Source organism: Lithobates pipiens, unplaced genomic scaffold (genome assembly GCF_037356315.1).
Source record: "Lithobates pipiens isolate NorthernLeopardFrog02 unplaced genomic scaffold, aLitPip1_a1.2 Scaffold_11, whole genome shotgun sequence".
NCBI lineage: Eukaryota > Metazoa > Chordata > Amphibia > Anura > Ranidae > Lithobates > Lithobates pipiens.
The window spans coordinates 26,588,804-26,609,395 of NW_027507696.1; the positions used below are offsets into that span (position 1 = coordinate 26,588,804).

The 20,592-nt window shown below is 41.0% G+C and overlaps 1 protein-coding gene across 2 annotated transcripts; it reads right to left on the reverse strand.

The window, feature by feature from the left end:
* Window positions 1-723: 723 nt before the first annotated feature.
* On the reverse strand, window positions 724-19,118 carry NXNL2 (nucleoredoxin like 2). 2 transcript variants are annotated; one of them, XM_077470050.1, is made up of 3 exons: window positions 18,993-19,118; window positions 17,149-17,650; window positions 724-1,309 (listed from the first exon to the last, which is right to left on the reverse strand). In XM_077470050.1, the coding sequence occupies exons 2-3, from the start codon at window positions 17,445-17,447 to the stop codon at window positions 1,138-1,140; spliced, it is 471 nt and encodes a 156-aa protein (XP_077326176.1). In that variant the 5' UTR covers window positions 17,448-17,650; window positions 18,993-19,118; the 3' UTR covers window positions 724-1,137. The 2 variants fall into 2 exon arrangements, with proteins under 2 accessions (XP_077326176.1, XP_077326185.1); XM_077470059.1 differs by lacking the exon at window positions 18,993-19,118 and adding an exon at window positions 17,817-18,745.
* Between the last annotated feature and the right edge of the window lie 1,474 nt (window positions 19,119-20,592).

A 20,592-nucleotide genomic window follows, 5' to 3' on the forward strand; every position in this document is an offset into this window, starting at 1 on the left:
GTGGTTAAAGGGGCGAGCCTCTAGTTGAATACATTGATAAGCAACAAAGATAGTTTATTTCTGATATTCTCTTATATGTTACATGTTCTGTAGGTTAATCACCCAAGCCCTTTGATCCGTATGGGTAAAAAATAGTTTTTCAGGGGTATAGAGAGGTGGAAAAGTAAGAGAAGAACAAAAGAAAGGAAAAGGGTAAGCAAAACCTATTTTTATTTTTGAATAGAGTATGGAACCTAATAAACTCCTATTATTTATATTTCTGTAGGAAAAAGTAATGAAAATCTAAAAGCTTGGGTTGTCCCCAGAACAGCAATAGTAAAATATTCCAGTTGGGACATTTGTTCTAGATACAGCTGTCTGCCATTTTAGATATTTCCTCTCAATTCCTTTTGGGTCTCCAAGACAATGTGACACAAATGGCAAACAAAATCCGAAACGGGTTTTCCCATTTGGTAAAATGTTTTTTTACCAATTCCCACTTCATCCACAACTAAAGGACATGTTTTGGTTTTTGATTTATTTTTAATTCTATTGTATGGCTAGTGAACACTTTGACTAGAATGGCAGTGTTTTGCATATTGTTTTCTCCAGGGAGCCTTATAAATTCCAATATGATCCTAATGTGTATTTTGTTATAAGCTGGTAGGGAAAGTACACTAGAATTAGAAGCCCCACAGGAGATTAAGTAACCGAAATGTATTTAGAAAAACAGTGCAAAAAAGGCAATCTATTTTTTTATTGATAAATAATACACTTTTACATATTTGTTTCTAAATCATTTAAATCTAAAACAATATGACTTTTTACAAATCATATAAAGTAGTTCATGAAGAAAAACAATAAAATGCAATAATTTCCAGGTTAATGTAATCCATTTTTAAATTTCATACTTGCCTGCACAAATTGGGAAAATATAGGTAATATATAGAACTATACACCTATATTTGAAATAGGAATGGTCTTACTGTTCCACAGCATCAAATTTGATTCAAGCTTTCATTCTATTACTGTAATATTCATACAAAGATTTTAAACTGTCTGCCATGAGCAACACAGAGAGTTTGTATTTCAGATATGTAATTTTAGACCAAGTATTGCTTCTCAATTTTGAAAAAAAAAAAAAAAGAAGCATATGTGTCATTTGCTTGTGAAGTTCTGAAAGATATCTGCCACTTCAAGCCATGTTCGGAAACAAGCTAGTCCTCTTTCTCGTATTTGTTTTCTTCCCTTGTCTGTAATCACATCTCCATTTTGTTTTACAATCACCAGTTTTGGTATAGCTGTAATTTTGTACTTATTCTTCAATTCACTGAAAAAAAGAAAGCGTAAAATTAGAATCTGGTGGTCCTAAAGCCCCGGAAAGGGCTTTAGATATGGTCTTTACCACATGATAATACATTTCCTGTGACTTTATATTCAGTACTGTTATAATGAAATGATTTCTTGAGTGAACAGTATGTATATTTACTGTCTGTTTTTAAGATGTTGTGACATCTCAATAAACCTTTTATCTGATTAAAAAAATAAAATAAATAGAAGGCAAAAAGATTCATAAAACAAAGTGACTCTATTTCCAGATGATCTATATCAGTGTCGAGAAATAAGTCCTGAGCTCACTTTAGTTTGACTACTAATTGTAAAGATGCCTGTGTCCAAGTTACCACATTTGAGCAAAGGTTTTAGCAGTGTTGGATCATACTAACCATCAATGAAAGCAGAACATTATATAAACTGATATAAGGTGAATATAAGTTCCTGACCAGGCCATGGTTTGCTATATGGCACTGCGTTACTTTTTTTTTTTTTTTTTTTTTTTTTTACAATGGAAATACATTCAATCCATATCTCATTCTTTTCTTAAAATCTTTTACATACATGCAAAATAAACATTTCCTTTCCCTCTTCTGCCCCTCCCCCCCCACCCTGTCTTGCAGTGGGTTTGGAGAAATATCCTCCCCAGCCAACCCTATGTTCATCTTACCCAGACTTATTTTACTATTTCTTCAACATACCTCCATGATTTTTTAAACTTTATCCACGCTGCCCATTTATCCTTACACCCCTCATCAGCTACCCCTTCTTCTTCCTCTCCCTCTGAGCGTTCTATATTCTGTATTTCATTAACCCTGTGTATCCAGTCTCGTATCTTAGGGCTGTCCGTCTCCCCCCATTTTTTAGGGATTAGACTTTTTGCAGAACTGAGCAGTATGGGGATTAAAGAGGACGTATATTGTCTCACAGGGCTCTCGGTCCCGTGAAACAATACAGTCCAGGGGTCTTCTGCTATGTCTTTATTTGTAACAGCTTTTATTAGCTCTAGCACCTCCTTCCAATACTTTTTGATTTTCGGGCAATCCCACCAGATGTGAGCCATGGTTCCTATTGTCTTACACCCCCGCCAACACTCTGGGGATTGCGCGGTTACAAATTTACCTAGTTTGTCTGGGGTCGCATACCACCTTGCGAGGCACTTATAATTTAGTTCCGTCAACTTATGGTTAACCGTCGCAATGTGTAAGTTTCATTATTTTCTCCATTGTCTGTGTACAACATCGAGTCCCCAACTCTCTTTCCCATTTTTTAATATAAGGTGGACCCTCCCAACCTTCTACCGCAGATAAAATTTTATATATTCGACCTATGTTGTTTTTTGATTTCTCTCTACAGCAAAGCCGCTCGAGAGGCCTATAGTCTTCCTCGCCTCTAATTGGATGGGGCAGTTTTAATATAAAGTGTCTTAACTGAAGGTACCTCCAAGTGTCTATACTCATAAGTTCCGTGCTCATTCTCAGTGCTTGAAATGTGTTTATTTTACCTCTGTAAATAATATCTTTTACTTGTGCGTTGTTATTTATTATCCAATTTCCCCCCACCTCCTGTTTCCCTGGCATAAAAAAATCATTGTCTTTTAAAAAAATCAAAGGTGAATTATAACTCCATTTATTTTGTGCATGTGTTCTGTCCCATAGTCTAAGAGCAATCCGTGTTATTTCGTGTGTATTTGGCCCTATTGTCCTGTATTGAGGGGGGTTCCAGATAATTCGTCCTAACTGTGCTTGACTCAGTGCCTTTTCGACTTTTACCCACCTTTTATTATTTCCCTCTTTTCCCCATTCCACCACTCGAGTTAGTACTACCGCATTATAGTATTTTTTGAAATCCGGAACGGCAAGGCCCCCCTTTTTTTTTTCCCTACTCAGTACCGCAAAGGCTATCCTTGGTTTTTTATGTTGCCAAATATACCCTGAAATCAACCCCCTCAACACCCTGAAGAAAACTGGGGGGAGCGATATGGGCAGCATTTGAAACTTATATAGAATCTTTGGGGTCAAAACCATTTTGACTGCATTGATCCGCCCTAACCAGGAGAGGTGGCTGATTGTAATTTTTTTTAGTTCTCTTTTTATTTCCTCTAATAGGGGGATGTAATTGTTAACATATATTTTCCTGATGGTATTGGAGAGGTAGACTCCCAGGTATTTGATCTCCTTTCTCCATGGGAACCTAAATTCCTCCTGGAGTCTGGTCTTTTCCTGTCCTTCGATATTGATATTTAAGACTTCGGACTTGTTGAGGTTTATTTTTAAATTCGAAACTTCCCCATATTTTTCCAGTAGCCTCAACAAGTTCGGAATCGTGATCCTTGGGTTGGAGATATAGAACAGCACATCATCCGCATAAGCTGCGAGTTTGTGCTCTTCCTCTCCGACCATGATCCCTTTTATGTCAGGGTTCTCTCGGATAGAGGCCAATAGAGGTTCCATAGACAAGACAAATAAAAGAGGGGACAGCGGGCACCCCTGTCTAGTGCCGTTCTCCATTTGGAAAAGGGAGGAGGACAACCCATTCACTTTTACTGACGCCTGAGGGTGGTTGTACAACACCTTGATCCATTGGATCAGTCTTGGCCCTAGACCCATCACTTTCAGAGTTTCAAACATGAGTCCCCAGTCTACCCTGTCGAATGCTTTTTCAGCATCTATCGACAGGAGTAGTCCTGGGGACCCATTCATTTTTAAGGCCTGTAGCAGGAGCAACGAGCGTACTCCGTTGTCCCGCCCTTCCCTCTCAGGAATAAATCCGACCTGGTCCGGGTGCACCAGGTCGGACATCCTGTCCTTCAGTCTCGATGCTAAGACCTTGGCGAATAATTTGGTGTCAGCGTTTAGTAGGGCTATTGGCCTATAACTAGAGCACAATGTACTATCCTTACCCTCCTTTAACAATACCGTGATAGAAGCCCGCAGGGCCTCACCTCCCATCGCACAGTCTTTACCTAAGCCATTCATATACTTACAAAGCTTGGGGACCAGCGTCTCTTTGTATTTTTTCAGATATGAAACCGTGAAACCATCTGGGCCCGGGCTTTTCCCAGAGGCGGTATCTTTCAACGCCTTGTAAATCTCTTCTTCTGTAATGGGTCTATCTAGGTTACTTCTATCATTCTCGTCTAAAGTTGGTAATTTCACTTTGTTCAGAAATTCCTTAATTTTTTCTTTTTTCCCTATATCTTTTGTCCCTTTCTGACTTATATTATACAGAGCTTCGTAGTATTGTTTAAACACTTCCGATATCTCCCTGGATGTGTGGGTCATCTTACCATCCTTATCTTGAATTTTATCTATAAAATTGTCCCCACTTCTCCTTTTCAGCTGCCTAGCTAGATGTCTACATATTTTATTTCCCTGGTAGTACCTCTCTCTGGTTCTTCTATCCAATGTCCTTTTTGAATCTTGCTCCATCATATCTTTAAGTTCATCCCGTTTAATCACCAATGGATGGAAATATTTCTGCTGTTGTCCCCCTGTTTTTTTATGGGCCTGTTCTAGTTTATAAACCTCTTCTTTTAGACTTTGAATTTTTTCCAGTCTTTCTTTTTTTTTCCTTGTGCCCATGGAGATGAGGATACCTCTAATATATACTTTATGTGCCTCCCATAAAGTGGCACCCGATATTTCTTCTGTATCATTAACAGAGAAATAAAATTCAATTTCCCTTAGCACTGCCTCCGCAATTTTCTCGTCCTGCAATAGGCTCTCGTTCAGGCGCCACGTAAACGGTGGCCTCTGCATTTCGAGTATCCTCATCCTCACCGACACCGGAGCATGATCTGACAGTGTAACTATTCCAATCTTGGATTCTGTTACGAGATCCAACAATCTGTGGTCGACCAGTATGTGGTCCAACCGGGAGTACGTCCCGTGTACGTGGGAAAAAAAGGTGTAATCTTTTTTTTTTTCATGCTGTAACCTCCATACATCCATCATTTGATGTTGTTTCAGCCTAAGTTTAATCATCTTCCGCGCCTTCATATTTAACCCCCTAGCACGGGACGTACTATCCCATGATGGATCCATACAAAAGTTGAAATCTCCTGCAAGGACCACATCCCCCATCTTAAATTCCTCTAACATCCCCAGCACTATCTTCAAATATCTTATAGGGTTTTTGTTGGGGCAATATACATTTGCTAGGGTGAGGGACTTGTCCCCTAATTTTCCCTTTACAAACATATAACGGCCGTCGGGGTCTATCTTCCTGTCAGTCACTGTAAACTTTATGCCTTTCTCAAACCCGATTGCCACTCCCTTAGCCCTTTTTATCGGTGAGTCCCCGTATAGCCAATTTGGATAGTTAGCCGAGTATAGTTTAATATTAGAGTCTTGCGACAAGTGAGTCTCCTGTAAAAATACCACCTCTGCTCTGTACATCTGTAGTTCCTTTAACAATTTATGCCTCTTACCCACAGAGTTCAGGCCCTTTACATTATAAGACAAAAAATTTACCTCTAACATTTGAATTTTTCAGATAAGATGAAAAAAAGAAAAAGGCGTGATCTGTGACACCTTGGTTGACTTTGCAAGACACCTCCCCCCCCCCCTAACCTCCCCCCTTCCCTACCTTCCCTCATCCCTCCCTCCCGACCTCCCCCCCTCCCACCCCCTGGCCAATTCCTGGCCACTTTTCTGCAGCTGAGGATCTCCTCCATTCTGCAGACTTCTCCCGCTAGGGTGTGACTCCGACTAAGGCCCCCCGTGTCTGGGTCCCCCCTGCCTCCTTCCCCTAAGAAGGCAGGAGGTCCCCCCACAGATGGGGTATGATATCCCGGGGTCCCCCTTGATCCTTCCGCCACCCTCACCCCCCACCCCTCTCACCCCCTCCCCCCTTCCACCCCTCAGAAAAATAACCATCCAAAAAGTCATATTCCCCCGTCAAAGACCCCCATGTCCATCCACTAGGGGACTTTGATATTTGTTGGTACTGGGATCCCTAGGTTATTGCAAAAAGCCTCCAATTCCTCGAGGAATTTTAATCTGAATGTTTGTCCATCTCTTTGAACCAATAGGGCCGCAGGGAATCCCCAGCTGTATCTGATATTTGCCGCTCTCAGTAGTTCTAATAAAGGTTTTAAGAGTCTCCTCCGGGCCAGTGTACCTGCCGACAGGTCAGCGAAAATCTGTATAGGGACCCCTTCATATATTAACGGGGGCGACCCCTTAAGCCTGCTCCATATCTTAACTTTGTCGTCATAGTGGCTGAATTTGATGATTACGTCTCTCGGGACCTCTTCCCTCAGACCTAGGGGTTTCCTCACCCTATGTACCCGTTCGATCTTTAAGACCTCTCCTATTGCTTTTCCCAAAATGGGATTGAAAATTTTTCCCATCTTAGCCTCGAGATCTTCTCCCTGTTGTTCCGGCAATGCTCTGACCCTCAGATTTTGTCGTCTATTCTGGTTTTCTTGTTCATCCAATTTATACAAAGTGTCCCGCTGATCTATTTGCAGTTTCTTTACTTGTGTTTGCAGTTCTAATATTTCGTGGGCCTGTTTTCCTGTTAGTTCCTCTGCCTCTTCTACTCTCCTCAGTAAATGGCCCATGTCCATTCTGACATTAGAAATTTCAACTTTGATGGTATTTTCAAGTTTGGCGAACATTTCCAACATTTCACTTTTAGTGGGGATTAGGGCAATGTCCCTCTGTCCCCGCGAATTACCATCTATTTCTGGGTCCGTATCCTCCCCTGAATTAGCTCCCAGGGCCCCTACTGTCTTGGATCCTTCTCTCTTTTTCTCCTTTACTCCCTGCTGTTTTTTTTCCTATACCGGGGCTTTTTGAACTGGTTTCCTTCAGATATTTCTGAATCGTGCTTGTATTCAGGTTCTCTTTTGGATCGTTCGCCTTTTGATTTCTTCCCCTCATGTTTACCCCTTTTGTCCTTTGCCTCCCCAGGTTTATTAGGGCCGAGAAAACAACACACATAAAAGAAAAGCGACAATTCTTTGTACAGTCTCTCCTTAGTTGTAGCACCTGTCCTGTGCTGAAGTCTCCAGCCTCAAACGGTTTTCACCTGCTCTATGATTTTAAGCAGGATGAACTCTCCCATATAGTTTTAGCTGCAATTACACATGCTCTCAAGATGAAAATTGCAATGCGATTCCACGGCAAGGACCACCCGTTTAACCTGCTTAGCCTTCCGACACTTGACCACTGTACTTTGTGCTCAGAGCCGCTGCATCAGTTTTTAGGTGTATTACCTCTTGCACATCCTTTATAAATACATTCCATTTGATCCTGTTTTACACTTGATCTTTAGTATGTCATCCTCTGACATCAGTTCACCAGCCCATGCACCGTGGGCCTTCAACAGGTTTAGACAATCTGGGAGAGGATCATGTGGAATTCAAGAAATGATCAGCAACTACAAATCAAAGTGAGTAGTAATCAAAAAAGTGAATACCTGGAGAGGCAGGGGATCTTGTCCGGAAGTCAATAAGCAGCAAATGTCTACTCAGGACTCCGCTGTCTTCCAGTGCTTCAGGGTAAACTTGAGGCTTTAGTTTGATTTATCCATCCTTCTGTTCCTGGGGCATGGCTGCTTTATGTAAGTACTTCACGCACTTTGCGGGGGGGTGAAGGGGGAGATCGGCGTTAAGGCTCCGCTGCACTATGGTTCTACTCTTCTGCTCGTGCCCGCCGTATACATCGAGATGCGGGAGGGATTGGGTGGTACGGGCCGGGCGGCTTCATGCATGGAGCTCGGCGTCCTTTCCCCTCGCGCTGCTCCAGCTGATCGTTAGGACCGCCCCCATCTGCTCACGCTGGCGCCGTCATCGGGTCCCTCCCCTCTCTCACGGACGACACTCCATCCGGCACTGCGTTACTTTTAATTGACAATTGCACTGTTGTGCATCATTGTACCCAAATAAAATGTTTTCCCACAAATAGAGCTTTTTATTTGGTGGTATTTGATCACCTCTGTGTTTTTTTTTTTTTGCACTATAAACAAAGAACAACTGACAACTTTGAAAAAAAATATATAATATTTACTTTCTGCTCTAAAACATATCCAATAAAAAAAAAATGTAAAAAAAAAAAAAAATCGAATTTCTACATAAATTTAAGTCAATGTGTATTCTGCTACGTATTTCTGGTAAAAAAAAAAATCCCAATAAGTGTATACTGACTGGTTTGCATAAAAGTTATAGCGTCTACACACTATGGGATATTTTATATTTATTTTACTAGTAATGGCGAGGCAACTTGTTTTATTTCATGAATACAAGAGGTGTTTGAAATATGAACTATGGCTATAGCAAACATTTGCATTCTTGGGGGCTGTCTGGAATGTTGCACATCAAAGCTTTGTAGCATATCAGATTATTCATCTGAAAGAAGCAAGGCTGATAACTTGGCTCTTGACCGTCTAGTGGGATAATATGCAAGCAAGCTTCAAAGAGGGCCATGGCTGCCAGGATGATTGATGAAGGTGGGTTACAGAGATCAAAGGCATTTAAGATTGACCCAGGATACATAGACATGATACATGGGCAATGCTGGGCCTAAAGGCCAATACAGGAGGACAGACAGTAATATAATATATTGAGGAGGACTGCCCCCTAAATACTTTGATTCATCAAAGGTCTAGATGGGCTGGCAATGGGGTTGGGTCTGGACGGTGTATGATTGAAGTATAAAAAGGGCTGACCGAGACAGAGAGCTCTCTTACGATCCTCCCTTTTTCACTCTTGGCTCTTGCCGGATGGTTCTCTGAGCTTCATGGCTCTCTGTTACCATCATTTTGAGCCCAGCTGACAAGACGATATCTAGAGGACAGCCTTGCGATAAGTATATTTGTTGTTCTTTTGTTATAAGCTCTATAATATTTTCCTTTAGTGTTTTCATGTTAGCATTTTCCTAGTTTCTTGGGAAAGAAATAAGACATTGTTTTATTAAGAAGTGTGTTTGTTTTCATCGCTAACCTTATATTATTGTGCTATCAACAGTAACATTATCAGAGTTTTAATAGACTAGATAACTATAGGAATAGACAAATTAATACATATATGGAATAAATAGAGGGAATCCGTAACCACCCTCGGATAATATTTATTTCAATTGGCACCCCAGAAACAGTGTGGAATTTATTTCTGCACAGAACCCAAACCCTAATGTATTTTTGTCTTGAGTCCCTATAAGCTAAGGAGTCCTTAACTACACCCAAAGCCTACACTGAAAGCCTTCTCTACTGTGGACAAGATTCGTGCTGGTTTGTGAATTCTGAAGCCCTGCGTGAGTGGTCCTGAAAGTTCTATGAAATATTTAATCAGTGAGTGGACACGCAAAACCTGGTGAGATTTTTGACTGGTATATGTGCATTTGTTAATGTAGAGAGTGTGAGGGTACAGGACAGAAATCTTTCTTGGGCTCTGGCGTGCACGCAGGGGCAGGCAGAGGTATCAACCAACTTCAAGCTGATTGTACAGTCTCTGTATTGGGGCAGTGGCCTTATGGGTTGGCATCACAGCTCAGTAAGATTTTGCCACACGTTGCTTACACTAATCCAAAGTGGTGGTTGAATGCCTAGATTGGCTGTGCTACTTTGGATTGTAAAAGGTGTTATGCTGCCTCATTGTTCCCATATACAGAAGTGCAGACTCGGCCTGTATATTTGGTGGTATCAATGGGCTTATGGACTGGGGATTCTACCTTGTTGCATCAGAGCCTAAAATGACCCCCATGTGATCAGAGAATATGGAAGATGGTGGCAGGTTGATATTTCCTTCTGTCGGAAGCATGACCATATCAATACATGGTGGTGAACGAGAAATGTTGGGAAGATTTCTCTCTGTGTTCTGGATGGAGAGATCATTGCTGGGAAGGTAACAACTTGGGTATTATTTGGGACATAGACAAGTGTGTCCTAAAGTATACCAATCTAATGTTAGTCATGGAACTAGGGTGTTCCTTGAACCTAACAATAGGTAGAGGTGCATGGTATACCCTGGGCATGGTCTCTGAAATCCAGGCACAGGGATGGAATTTTGTGGTTTGTCATGGTTTTAGGTTTATATGTGTTAGACTCAAAATTTATATAGGAAGCTCTCACATTTATCTATGCAAGTTGAGGGACATATTTACGGTAAGTTTGAGGCTTTGCTGCCAATTCAGAGCACTGAAATACGGCTGACGTGCCAAAATTGCAGCAGGAAAGGCCATTGTGAGCAAACTTGCCTAATCCCGACCCGTATTTACAGTAAAGTGTTATAGAAGATTGGGAGCAGGATGCGTAATTTGATGGATCACATATATATGCATACATTATGGTAATGGTTTGATTTATGTTATGGTATAGTGTAACACATGTATTTTAGGTCAGTAATATGGGTGAGTAAGGCCCTCCTCGAGACTCTGTATCTGAAATCTGGTTAATATGTTGTTCTGAGAGTGTGCTGGTGAATGGTGAATGAATAGACACCCCCTGCCTCTAGCGCACCCCGTTGTGAAGATACCGGAAAGGAGAAGATGCAGAATGGTGACATGGATGCTGTGGCCAAAGAATGATGGGTGTGTCTCATGGCAAAGCAGCACATGTTGGGAAGTACAACACGTTAAGACCATTACAGACTGTTCCAAAGGAGCCATGTCTGAAGAAGGGTGATATGTGCACAAAACAAGATATGTTGGAAGGCAACATGTTTTATTTGATAAATACAAGAGGTGTTTTAAATATGAACTATGGCTATAGAAAACCTTTGCATTCTTGGGGGCTGTCTGGAATGTAACAATTTGCACATCAAAGCTTTGTAGCATATCAGATTATTCATCTGAAAGAAGCAAGGCTGACAAAAACTTGGCACCTGATCGTCTGGTGCGATAACGATATGCAAGCACGCCTCAAAGGGGGCCATGGATGCCAGGGTGATTGATGAAGTTGGGTTACAGAGATCAAAGGCATTGAAGATTGACCCAGGATACATAGACATGATACATGGACAATGCTGCCCCTAGAGGCCAATACAGCAGGGCGGACAGTAATATAAATGCCCCATAAATACTTTGATTCGTTAAAGGTCTAGATGGGCTGGCAATGGGGTTGAGTCTGGTCATAGCTGGTCACATGTAAATACGGAAGTGCTGTGAATCTGCTCTCCTCGCCTCACACTGACAGAGTGTGTGGTGAGGAGTGGCGATTAGTGGCATCTTCTCGCAGAGGAGACCTGGGCAGGCAATCAGGGCCCTGATTAGAGGAAAGCCCCAGCAGTGCCACCAATCAGTGCCACCAATCAGTGCCCATAAGTGGCACGGTGATCTTGTTGTTTCTGAGTTTACTCTTATATATGATGGTATGTGGAGAAAGCTAGCTGGAAATCTCATCACCACTCACCATCTAGACTCCCAAAAAAGCATTACTAGACCCACTTCGTCTTGGGTTTAGGGATCTGGGGAGTCATAACCACACAGGGGGACACATGGAGTGCGAATGAGTTTTTTCCATATGGACTTTTGGCATTATTGATGGATTTTTTTTTATTGTTTATGCACTTTATTTTTTAAGCTGACAGTCTTATGCCCATGGCATTAGATTGTCAGCACCTTTGTAGAGTGGGCAGATGTGAATGGTTCTGTGAAAAATTTGGTGATCTATAAATAAATTAAAAACTATAGATGTTGAAGCATTTTATTTTTATGCATGAAAAAGGTAAGCTGCTCTGACCCATTTAAAATAACAAACGTTATTCTGTAATTATGCATAAAAGCTGTGACGTATCTCCTAGTTTAGCCCAGACTCAATGTACTCAAACGCAGCACAGCACCAACAACTATCAGTAAGCCCCTGTACACACGGTCGGAGATTCTGCCAACCAAATCCGTCGGATTTTGTCCGTCAGATTTAGTCTGACGGATTGTGTCCCAAACTGTTGCATACACACGGTCGGACTAAGTTGTCGAAAAATCCGATCTTTCAGAACGTGATGACGTAATTTCGTTACGATGGGACTAGGTTCAGGCTAGTAGCCAATAGCTTTGATGTAGGAATTTGATCTGAGCATGCGTGGCACTTGGTCCGATCAAAATTCTCTACACATGATCGGATTACGTCCGACCGGCCCAGTTGGTCGGGAAATATTTCCAACATGTTGGAAAATTGGGTCAGACGGAGATTCGGACGGAATCAGTCCGATGCATACCACACACAGTCGGATTATCTGACGACACGGTCCGACGGATTCTCCGACCGTGTGTACGCGGCTTAAGACATTACAAATTGCTTCTGAGACGGGGAAATAGTTAGGAACAAACTTTTGTTTACATGATTCATGGAAAAATTGTTTGAAAATACACTAATTGAATGACATTTAATGTTCTAAATCATTGCGTATTGTAAACAATTCCCACTGATTCTAAAAAATTCTTGTTTTCAACTTTTTTAAATTCTTTGCTGCAACTCGCAACTCAATGCTTCTATCATCCTGCAGTCTCTTTGTCGTCATTTATGAGCATCACTCCGATGATTATTTGCATAGCATTTCTAGGGCAGGTTTCTTGAACGTGACTATAGTGGGTCGTGCCTGAATTGTCGGCATTAAAATGTCTACTTGTAGTCTCTATCAGAAGCCTGTGTAAATGCGTGACAATGAAGGAGCACAATCAGAAGACAGGGACAGCAGACCATGTAGAAGAAAGTTCCCAAACATTACCTTCATGGCTGGATTGCCAGGCATTATTTTAAAGAGAAGGGTTGCTTTAATGAAAGCTACAGATTAAATGAATGAAGCTCACTTTTGAGTTACATTTACATCTTAAGGCTTATATGACATTTTTGTGATCAGGTTTGCATATACTTTACGTCCATTATAGCTCTTTCTGTCTCTTTCTTTCTTTCATACTACGATTTGAATATAAGAAATGCAATAATTTTGAGGTTTGATGAACACTATATAACAGCTGTGTCTCATTTAAAGGACCCAAGGTCCACATTTATATCCACAAACCAAGCAAAGGGATTCCTTTTAAGCACCACCTCTGCTATACCCCAAACAGGCTAAAATAACAATGCAGTACTGGGACATAGTCCTCTTGCTGTTCCTCCTCTCCCCCTCCTGAGTTAAATATCGTTTTAAAAATGGAAATGAAAAAAACCTAGGTACCTGTACATCCTCATACTCGTGCATCTTGCGCACACACACCACTGAGGCGAGCAGGGGTGCGGTCTGTGACTGCTGTGACAGTTGATCACAGTTGTCAGTAACAGGCTGCTGTACTTGGCCTAGGTACAATGTGATTGTTGTGACCTCTCTCAGCCATCACATGTCCACTAGTAAATAACTGTCTTGAATGGCATACATTCATGATAGCATTGTTTACTATTGTGATGTCTGGTCAGAATGATCACAAGGTACAGGACCAATCAAAGTGGCCCTGTACCATCTGATAGCTGTGGAAAATCTCAGCAAACACAATAGTAAACAATGAATCCTGAATGAAAGCCATTTGTGACAGTTAAAATTATTGATTTCACAGTGATCATCACTGTAATAAGCAATCATAGTGTAAAAAAAATAAAACAATCCTGACCACCTCCCCTGAGTATTACAATGTCACTATGGTCCCAAGAGACCTCTGTTTTTATACCCAGTTCAGGTTTTGCAGCTCTCCCTTGTGGAAATTTAGGATCACCTGAAACTCAGAGTCGGTGCTCGAGAGCCTGGGGAACACATAAAGCTAGCCATACATTATACAATTTTCTTATTCAATTTCCTTTAGATTTACCTTCAACTATGTAGTGTGAAGGCCTGCCTGATTGCATGCAAATTTAAAGTGTTTAGGCTTAACCTCATATTATATGGTTTTGATAAATCTAAATAAAAATTGTGCAAGAAAACTGTATAATGTATGGCCAGCCTCAGTCATGTCTGTGAGAGCTGAATGATGGTGAAAGCTGGAACATTGCATATGTGGAGACTGACAAGCATTAGGCTTGTTCAACGTGCTAATTAGGACTTTGATTTATGTAGTTAATGCTGGCACAAGGCTAGTTTTTTTGTTCTGTTGTTCAGTCTGGAACACTGTACAGCGCCTGTAAAAAGACCTTTAACCACTTTCAGACTGGACCATTTTGCTGGCTTAAGACCAGACCACTTTTTGTGATTCGGCACTGCGTTGCTTTAACTGACAATTGCTCGGTCATGCGACGTGACTCCCAAAACAAAATTGACGTCCTTTTTTCCCACAAATAGAGCTTTCTTTTGGTGGTATTTGATCACCCCTGCAACTTTTTTTTTTTTTTTGCGCTATAAACAAAAAAAGAAGAGTGACAGTTTTGAAAAAAAAAAAAACGCATTACTTTTTACTTTTTGCTATAATAAATATCCCCCAAAAATATATAAAAAAACATTTTTTTTCCTCAGTTTAGGCCGATACGTATTCTTCAACATATTTTTGGTAAAAAAAAAAAAAAAAAAAAAAAAATCGCAATAAGCAATTATTGATTGGTTTGTGCAAAATTTATAGCGTTTACCAAATAGGGGATAGTTTTATGGCATTTTTATTAATATTTTTTTTTTACTAGTAATGGTGGCGATCAGCGATTTTTATTGTGACTGCGACATTATGGCGGACACATCGGACATTTTTGACACATTTTTGGGACCATTGTCATTTATACAGCAATCACTGCTATACAAATGTACTGATTCCTGTGTAAATGACACTGGCAGTGAAGGGGTTAACCAGGGAGTGACAGTGTAGGGGTTAAGTGTGTCCTAAGGGCATGTTACTAACTGTGGGGGGCGTGGCTGTTTGTTAGTGAACACTGATCTCTGCTCCAATCACAGGGAGCAGAGATCAGCGTCACTTGTTGCTAGGCAGAACAGGGAGATGCTGTTTACTTCCGTATCTCCCTGTTCAGCCTTCCCGTGAGACAATCGCGGGTATCCCCACGGCGATCGAGTCCGTGGGACCCGCGACCGGACTCACAGGGGTCCCAACTGACACGTGCCGCCAGCGGCGCACACGCGATGGCAGGGCGGCAATTTCAAATGAACATACCTGTACACCAATTTGCCTGCCCGTGCCATTCTGCCGACATACATCATCATGCACCGGTTGGGAAGTGGTTAAATAGCACCAATAAACACAGCACTGTTTGTCACTATATTACTGGACTGGTATCTGTGCCTTAAAGTGTGCTCACTTCAGGGAGCTTTGTACCTGCTACCTATACCAGGCTCACAGGATCATAATATCATAATATATTTTGTTCTAAATTTTTGAATAAAGAATATTTGCTAAATTGTATAAACAGAAACTAAGAGAGGTGTGCTTTTTTATCATTCTTGCCATTTTTTTCATTTATATAGCAAACATCTAAAAAACCCAGTGATGATTAAATACCACCAAAAGAAAGCTCTGTCTCAAAAAAATTATAAAAATGTCATTTTAGGTACAGTGTTGCATGACTGAGTAATTGTCATTTAAAATGTGGAGGTACTGAAAATGTAAAAATGGCCCGGACAGGAAGGGAATGAAAGTGTCAAGTATTGAGGTTATTTAAAAGCGTATGATAGTATTCACCATATTATAAATTTAACAAATTATACTAAGGTCAGTATTCCTACAGAAGAAGGGAAATCAGGATTTGTAAAAAGCATGACTCGATCGAACAAATCTGAAGATAACAAATTAACTTTATAAATATAGCAAAAGACCTAGCAGGCATTTGAAAGCAAAATGTGCTTGAAGTGTAAAGTTTAAACTATGCTTAAAACAAACCTTTTGTGGATTAATTTTTTGGTCAAACCCCTCTTACCTGTAAAAAATAAATAAAAAATCTGTAAATTCTCACAATCCTGATGACTAGGACTGGATCCCCACCATCCCAGTGATTTCATGTCACTGCAGGTCAGCGTAAGGATCTTATGAAAACAGCATGGGACCCAAGAGAATGGCACCTACTTTATTGACTTATTTTTAAGGGAAGAGGGGCTTGAACAAAATCTTTTTTTGACAAGATCACTTTAAAATAAATCAGTCACAAAACTGTTAAATTAAATCTGAAATCAAGTTTGGTCCCAGCTCAACCCACACCTTTTTACTAGTGCTTTAAAGTGATCAGTCCAGACCAACAGGGTGTCTTGGGATGGGCAGGCCTAAGCTCAATTAGTACAGCAAACATTGCGATTTGCACCCAAACTCAACTAGATCTCTGCATCTACTTATCCAACTGACATCCAGTCTCACCTGAAGGTAGTCCCTGCTTATGCATTTCTTCTATATTTCCTGGGTTTGTGAAAGGCTTCCTCAGGATCATTTGAATGTTCTTTGCTCGAGACCCGCCAGCATTGACTCTGCTTCCCTATTAAATTCACTCAGGTTTGTTTGTTATTGAAATGTTTTGTATCCTTTCTACTCAGCATCCATATGAATAAGGCTCGGTTCACACTTCTGCGACATGAGATCCGACTTGTGAGACCCCAAGTTGGATGACATGTCAAAGTCGTCTCAACTGACGCTACATAAATCACTACTACTTTAGAAAAGGTTCCTGCACTACTTTGGTCGGACTTGGGTGCGATTTCAGCCCTTGTACAGGTTCCTAAATAGCATCCAAGTCGGATCAAGTCAGAAGGAAGTTGCAGGGCAAAATCGCAGGCAAAGTCATACTAGTTTGCTGTCTCAGCAGTGTGAATCAAGCCTAAAGGGGTATGCACAGAAACACATCATTGAAGTGGAAGTCAATGCCTTAATGCCCTTAGAGGTTTAGTGGCCTGCAATGTACGGTAAATACTGAATTATTTGATAATATAAAAAACAGAAATAAAAATCCAGATACTTAAATGGCCAACCCTGGAGCAAGGAAACTTACTTTCTGTATGGGTTGTGCCAAGGTAACGCCAGCCATTCTCCATGCATGTCATGCATGTAATCGACCATGTCTTCTGCACTTTTATCTGAAGAGATGAATACAATTTCAAACTGAGCAGGAGGGTCAGCCTCTTCCACCAGCTCGCTATAGAAGTCACACAACACAGGGGTGAAGTCCCTGCAAGGCGAACACCAGGCCGCTGAGAAAAACAAGCCAACTATTTTATTCTGCAAAACTTCCTCCGGATCCACCTTCTCACCATCTTTAGTAACCAGAACGTGTCCAGAAAATATATCCATTTTAATTAGACGTATAGGCAGATGGAGACGTGCCACCTGTTGTCTCCTTGTTCTTGTAACTACAGTAGTGATTGTGAAACCTCTGAGCGTGAGCTGAAAGTTATTTATAAATACTCATTTCTCATAATTCCCTTTAATCCCACTCTTATACACCTCTCTGAAGCAGGATGCCATCTGTTCTTCAGCCTCTACAGAGAAATCCCCTATGTAGAAAAAGTATACAACAGCATTATCAGTTTAGTATATATTACAACTGTGGTCATGCATTATGTTATTACGTTATCTGTTGTAGTGCAACATGTTTTGCAAATCTACGTGATCATCAGTGTTGTTTTTTTAGGCTACAAGCAGAAAAGAGATAGCGCTCACCGGCTTGTAAAAGATTTATTGTATCGTCGCACAATCGATAATGATCTTATTCTTATCTGTTGGAAACATTGTTCAGAAAATATCCCAGATAATATTAAAATAATGCTCTCAAGAAATGCTGATTGTGTTGTTTCCAGTCATTCAGTTATCTCAAGATAGTAACAGAAATGAACAAAGATTGTCATCTAATGGAAAGTAGCTAAAAAATGCAGATGTGCAGATTCCTTTTTTCTTGTCCGGGGATAATCATCAACAAAACATTTAACATAAAAACAATCTTGCGGCAACTGTGCTGGACAAATGCACTTTTGTCCTTTGTCTGTGGTAGACTTAGGGCTGGTTCACACCACAAAAACGCACTCCAGATCCGTTCCAGGATGCGTTTCTGCATGCGCATTTTTAGCATGTTTTTGTTGTGGCCTGATGCGTTTATTAAGCGTTTTACTGCGTTCCAGTACAGTCCAGTGCAGGAAAATTGCTGCGTGTTCTATTTTTTTTTTTCTGAACTGGAAAGGCCTGTAACTGACCACACTGGTATGACCTATGTCATTGGAAACCATATACCTACTTTCCATGTGTTTTTGGATGCAGAAAAAAAATGCACTGGACTGCAGGCGGTGTGAACTTGCCCTTAGAAAGATCACATACATAGGCTTTTATACAAACTGCTTTATTTTTGAACTGTGAAAGACATCAATGTAAGTACTCCTAAACTGGAGCAAATACTGTTGTAGAAGCTTGCATTTTGCTCTATTGTTTCCTTTGAAATGCCTCCCTACATAAGCCCTACCTACACAAGCTTAACAACGTTAAAACAGAGAAACTAGTACATAGTTACACAGTAAAACATATACAACGAAGACAAGATAAAACATCTGCTTGTCCTTACAAGCCTATAATCAAGAGGCAACAAATCATGTGTCATTTTTTTTTTTTTTTTTACACAATAATAATAATAGCACGCATTTGTGTAACGTTTTGTAATTTTTCATCTTATATTACATCTTGCTGATAACATTTCAGGTAGCAGAATAAAGTCAAAATTGTTTTTGCACCATGAAAAGGAGCAGAAAGTAATGGAAAGTAAGTTTGAGTGGCACTAAAAAAATATTATTGTTGTTTAGCTGCCATAATATACAAAAGAAAGAGATAATTTTGTGGTGTAGGTATACTTACTGTGATTCATGTTCTTATTCTGCTCCAAGTACTAGGAGCGCTTACAAATTAAAGCAGCTCAAAGGTCTCCTCCTCACTTAGAAATGATATACACTGCTGCCACCTAATGGTCTATAGGTCACAAAGCCTACACACCAGGAATTACAGTAGATCCTGAGGCTGACTGTTCCCCCCATTAAATAGATTTACTAAAGGTAAAAAGACTGTTCATTATGCGAGGGAATTTTCCCTTAGCGTGTAAAATGTGATAAAAATGCACTTTGCAAAGAACACCCAAAACATATATGTGGAAAATAAAATAAAGGTTTTTTTTTTTTTGCTTATATAAATTTGATTGGATGATGGAAGTAAGCAGAACTTCATTCACTACATTGTACAGTGAAAATTCTCTTGCAAAGTGCACAGCAGCCTATTTGCATTAAGTAATGGCATTGTTTGCCACTGAGACAAAAATGATGAAAAAAATCCAAAATTATAGTCACTAAAAACAAAATGAAGGTAAAACTTCTAATGGGGATCAGTGGCGGTGTGTACATAGAGGGCACAGGAGCGCCGCCCCCCCCCCCCTCTCCTGCACAGCTCTATCATCAATAGATAGATTCATGCATTGCATGAATCTATCCATTGTCACCACTGCCGCCCTTATTCAGGTGTCCGGCGCCTTGTCGGGAGCCGGGCATCTGAATTACATCAGCAGTGTTTCTTTGGAAGTGCCTGATTAGAGCTGTTGGCTCCGATAGGCATCCTGATTAGAGCCGTGGGCTCTAATAGGCTTCCAAAAGGGTAAACAGCAGGCGCACTGCTGTGCGTTCACTGTTTACACAGTGTTGTTTTAAAGAAGCAAATACATCACTTCCCTAACACTGACCTGTCTCTCAGCCAATCAGGTTGCTGGGTCTGTGTTACCTGTCACCTGATTGGTTGAAATCACAGGCGTTGTGATTGGATGTCTACCAGGCATCCAATCATTGCAGAAGACGAGAGGAGGAGCACGGGAGACGACATTGGGTCGGATTTGGAGGACACTGGACACCGCCTGTTGCGGTCACCCGCTGCACAGTAGAGACAAGGTAAGTGCCAGGCACAGTGGCAGCATACAAGGGGCATAGTGGCAGCACACATGGGGCACAGTGGTAGCATTTGATTGGCAAAGTGAGGCTGCAATTTATGGAGTTTTTGTTTGCGCCTCCCCCCTCCAAAAAAATTTTGAGCACCAGCCGCCACTGATGGGAAAACTTGTTTTGCTAACAACTGTCTAAGGCCGCGTACACACGGGCAGATTGTCTGCCCAACTAAGTTCGTCAGACAATCCGACAGACAGTCCGTTCAATTTTTGAATGAACGGACTTGACCACACACGATGAACAGACAGTCCGCTGAAAGCTTGCGCGATGACGTGTACAGCACGTACGACGGGACTAGAAAAACGACATCCAATACACTGCAATGCAACCTTCGGCCGTGTAAATCCTTTCTGAGCATGCGCCATACTTAGTCCGTCCAACTTGCCTACACACGAGCGGACTGTCCGCTGAAACCAAGTTTGGACGGACAAAACCAAGTTTGGACGGACAAAATTACGGAAATTCCGAAAGACTAA

Bases quoted from the DNA above. Each gene is read 5' to 3' on its own strand.
- NXNL2 (XM_077470050.1), bottom strand. From the start codon at position 17,447: ATGGATATATTTTCTGGACACGTTCTGGTTACTAAAGATGGTGAGAAG. The intron at 1,310-17,148 runs GTAAGTTTCCTT...TCTTTTTTTCAG, and splicing joins TGGCACAACCCATACAGAAA to TGAATTGAAGAATAAGTACA.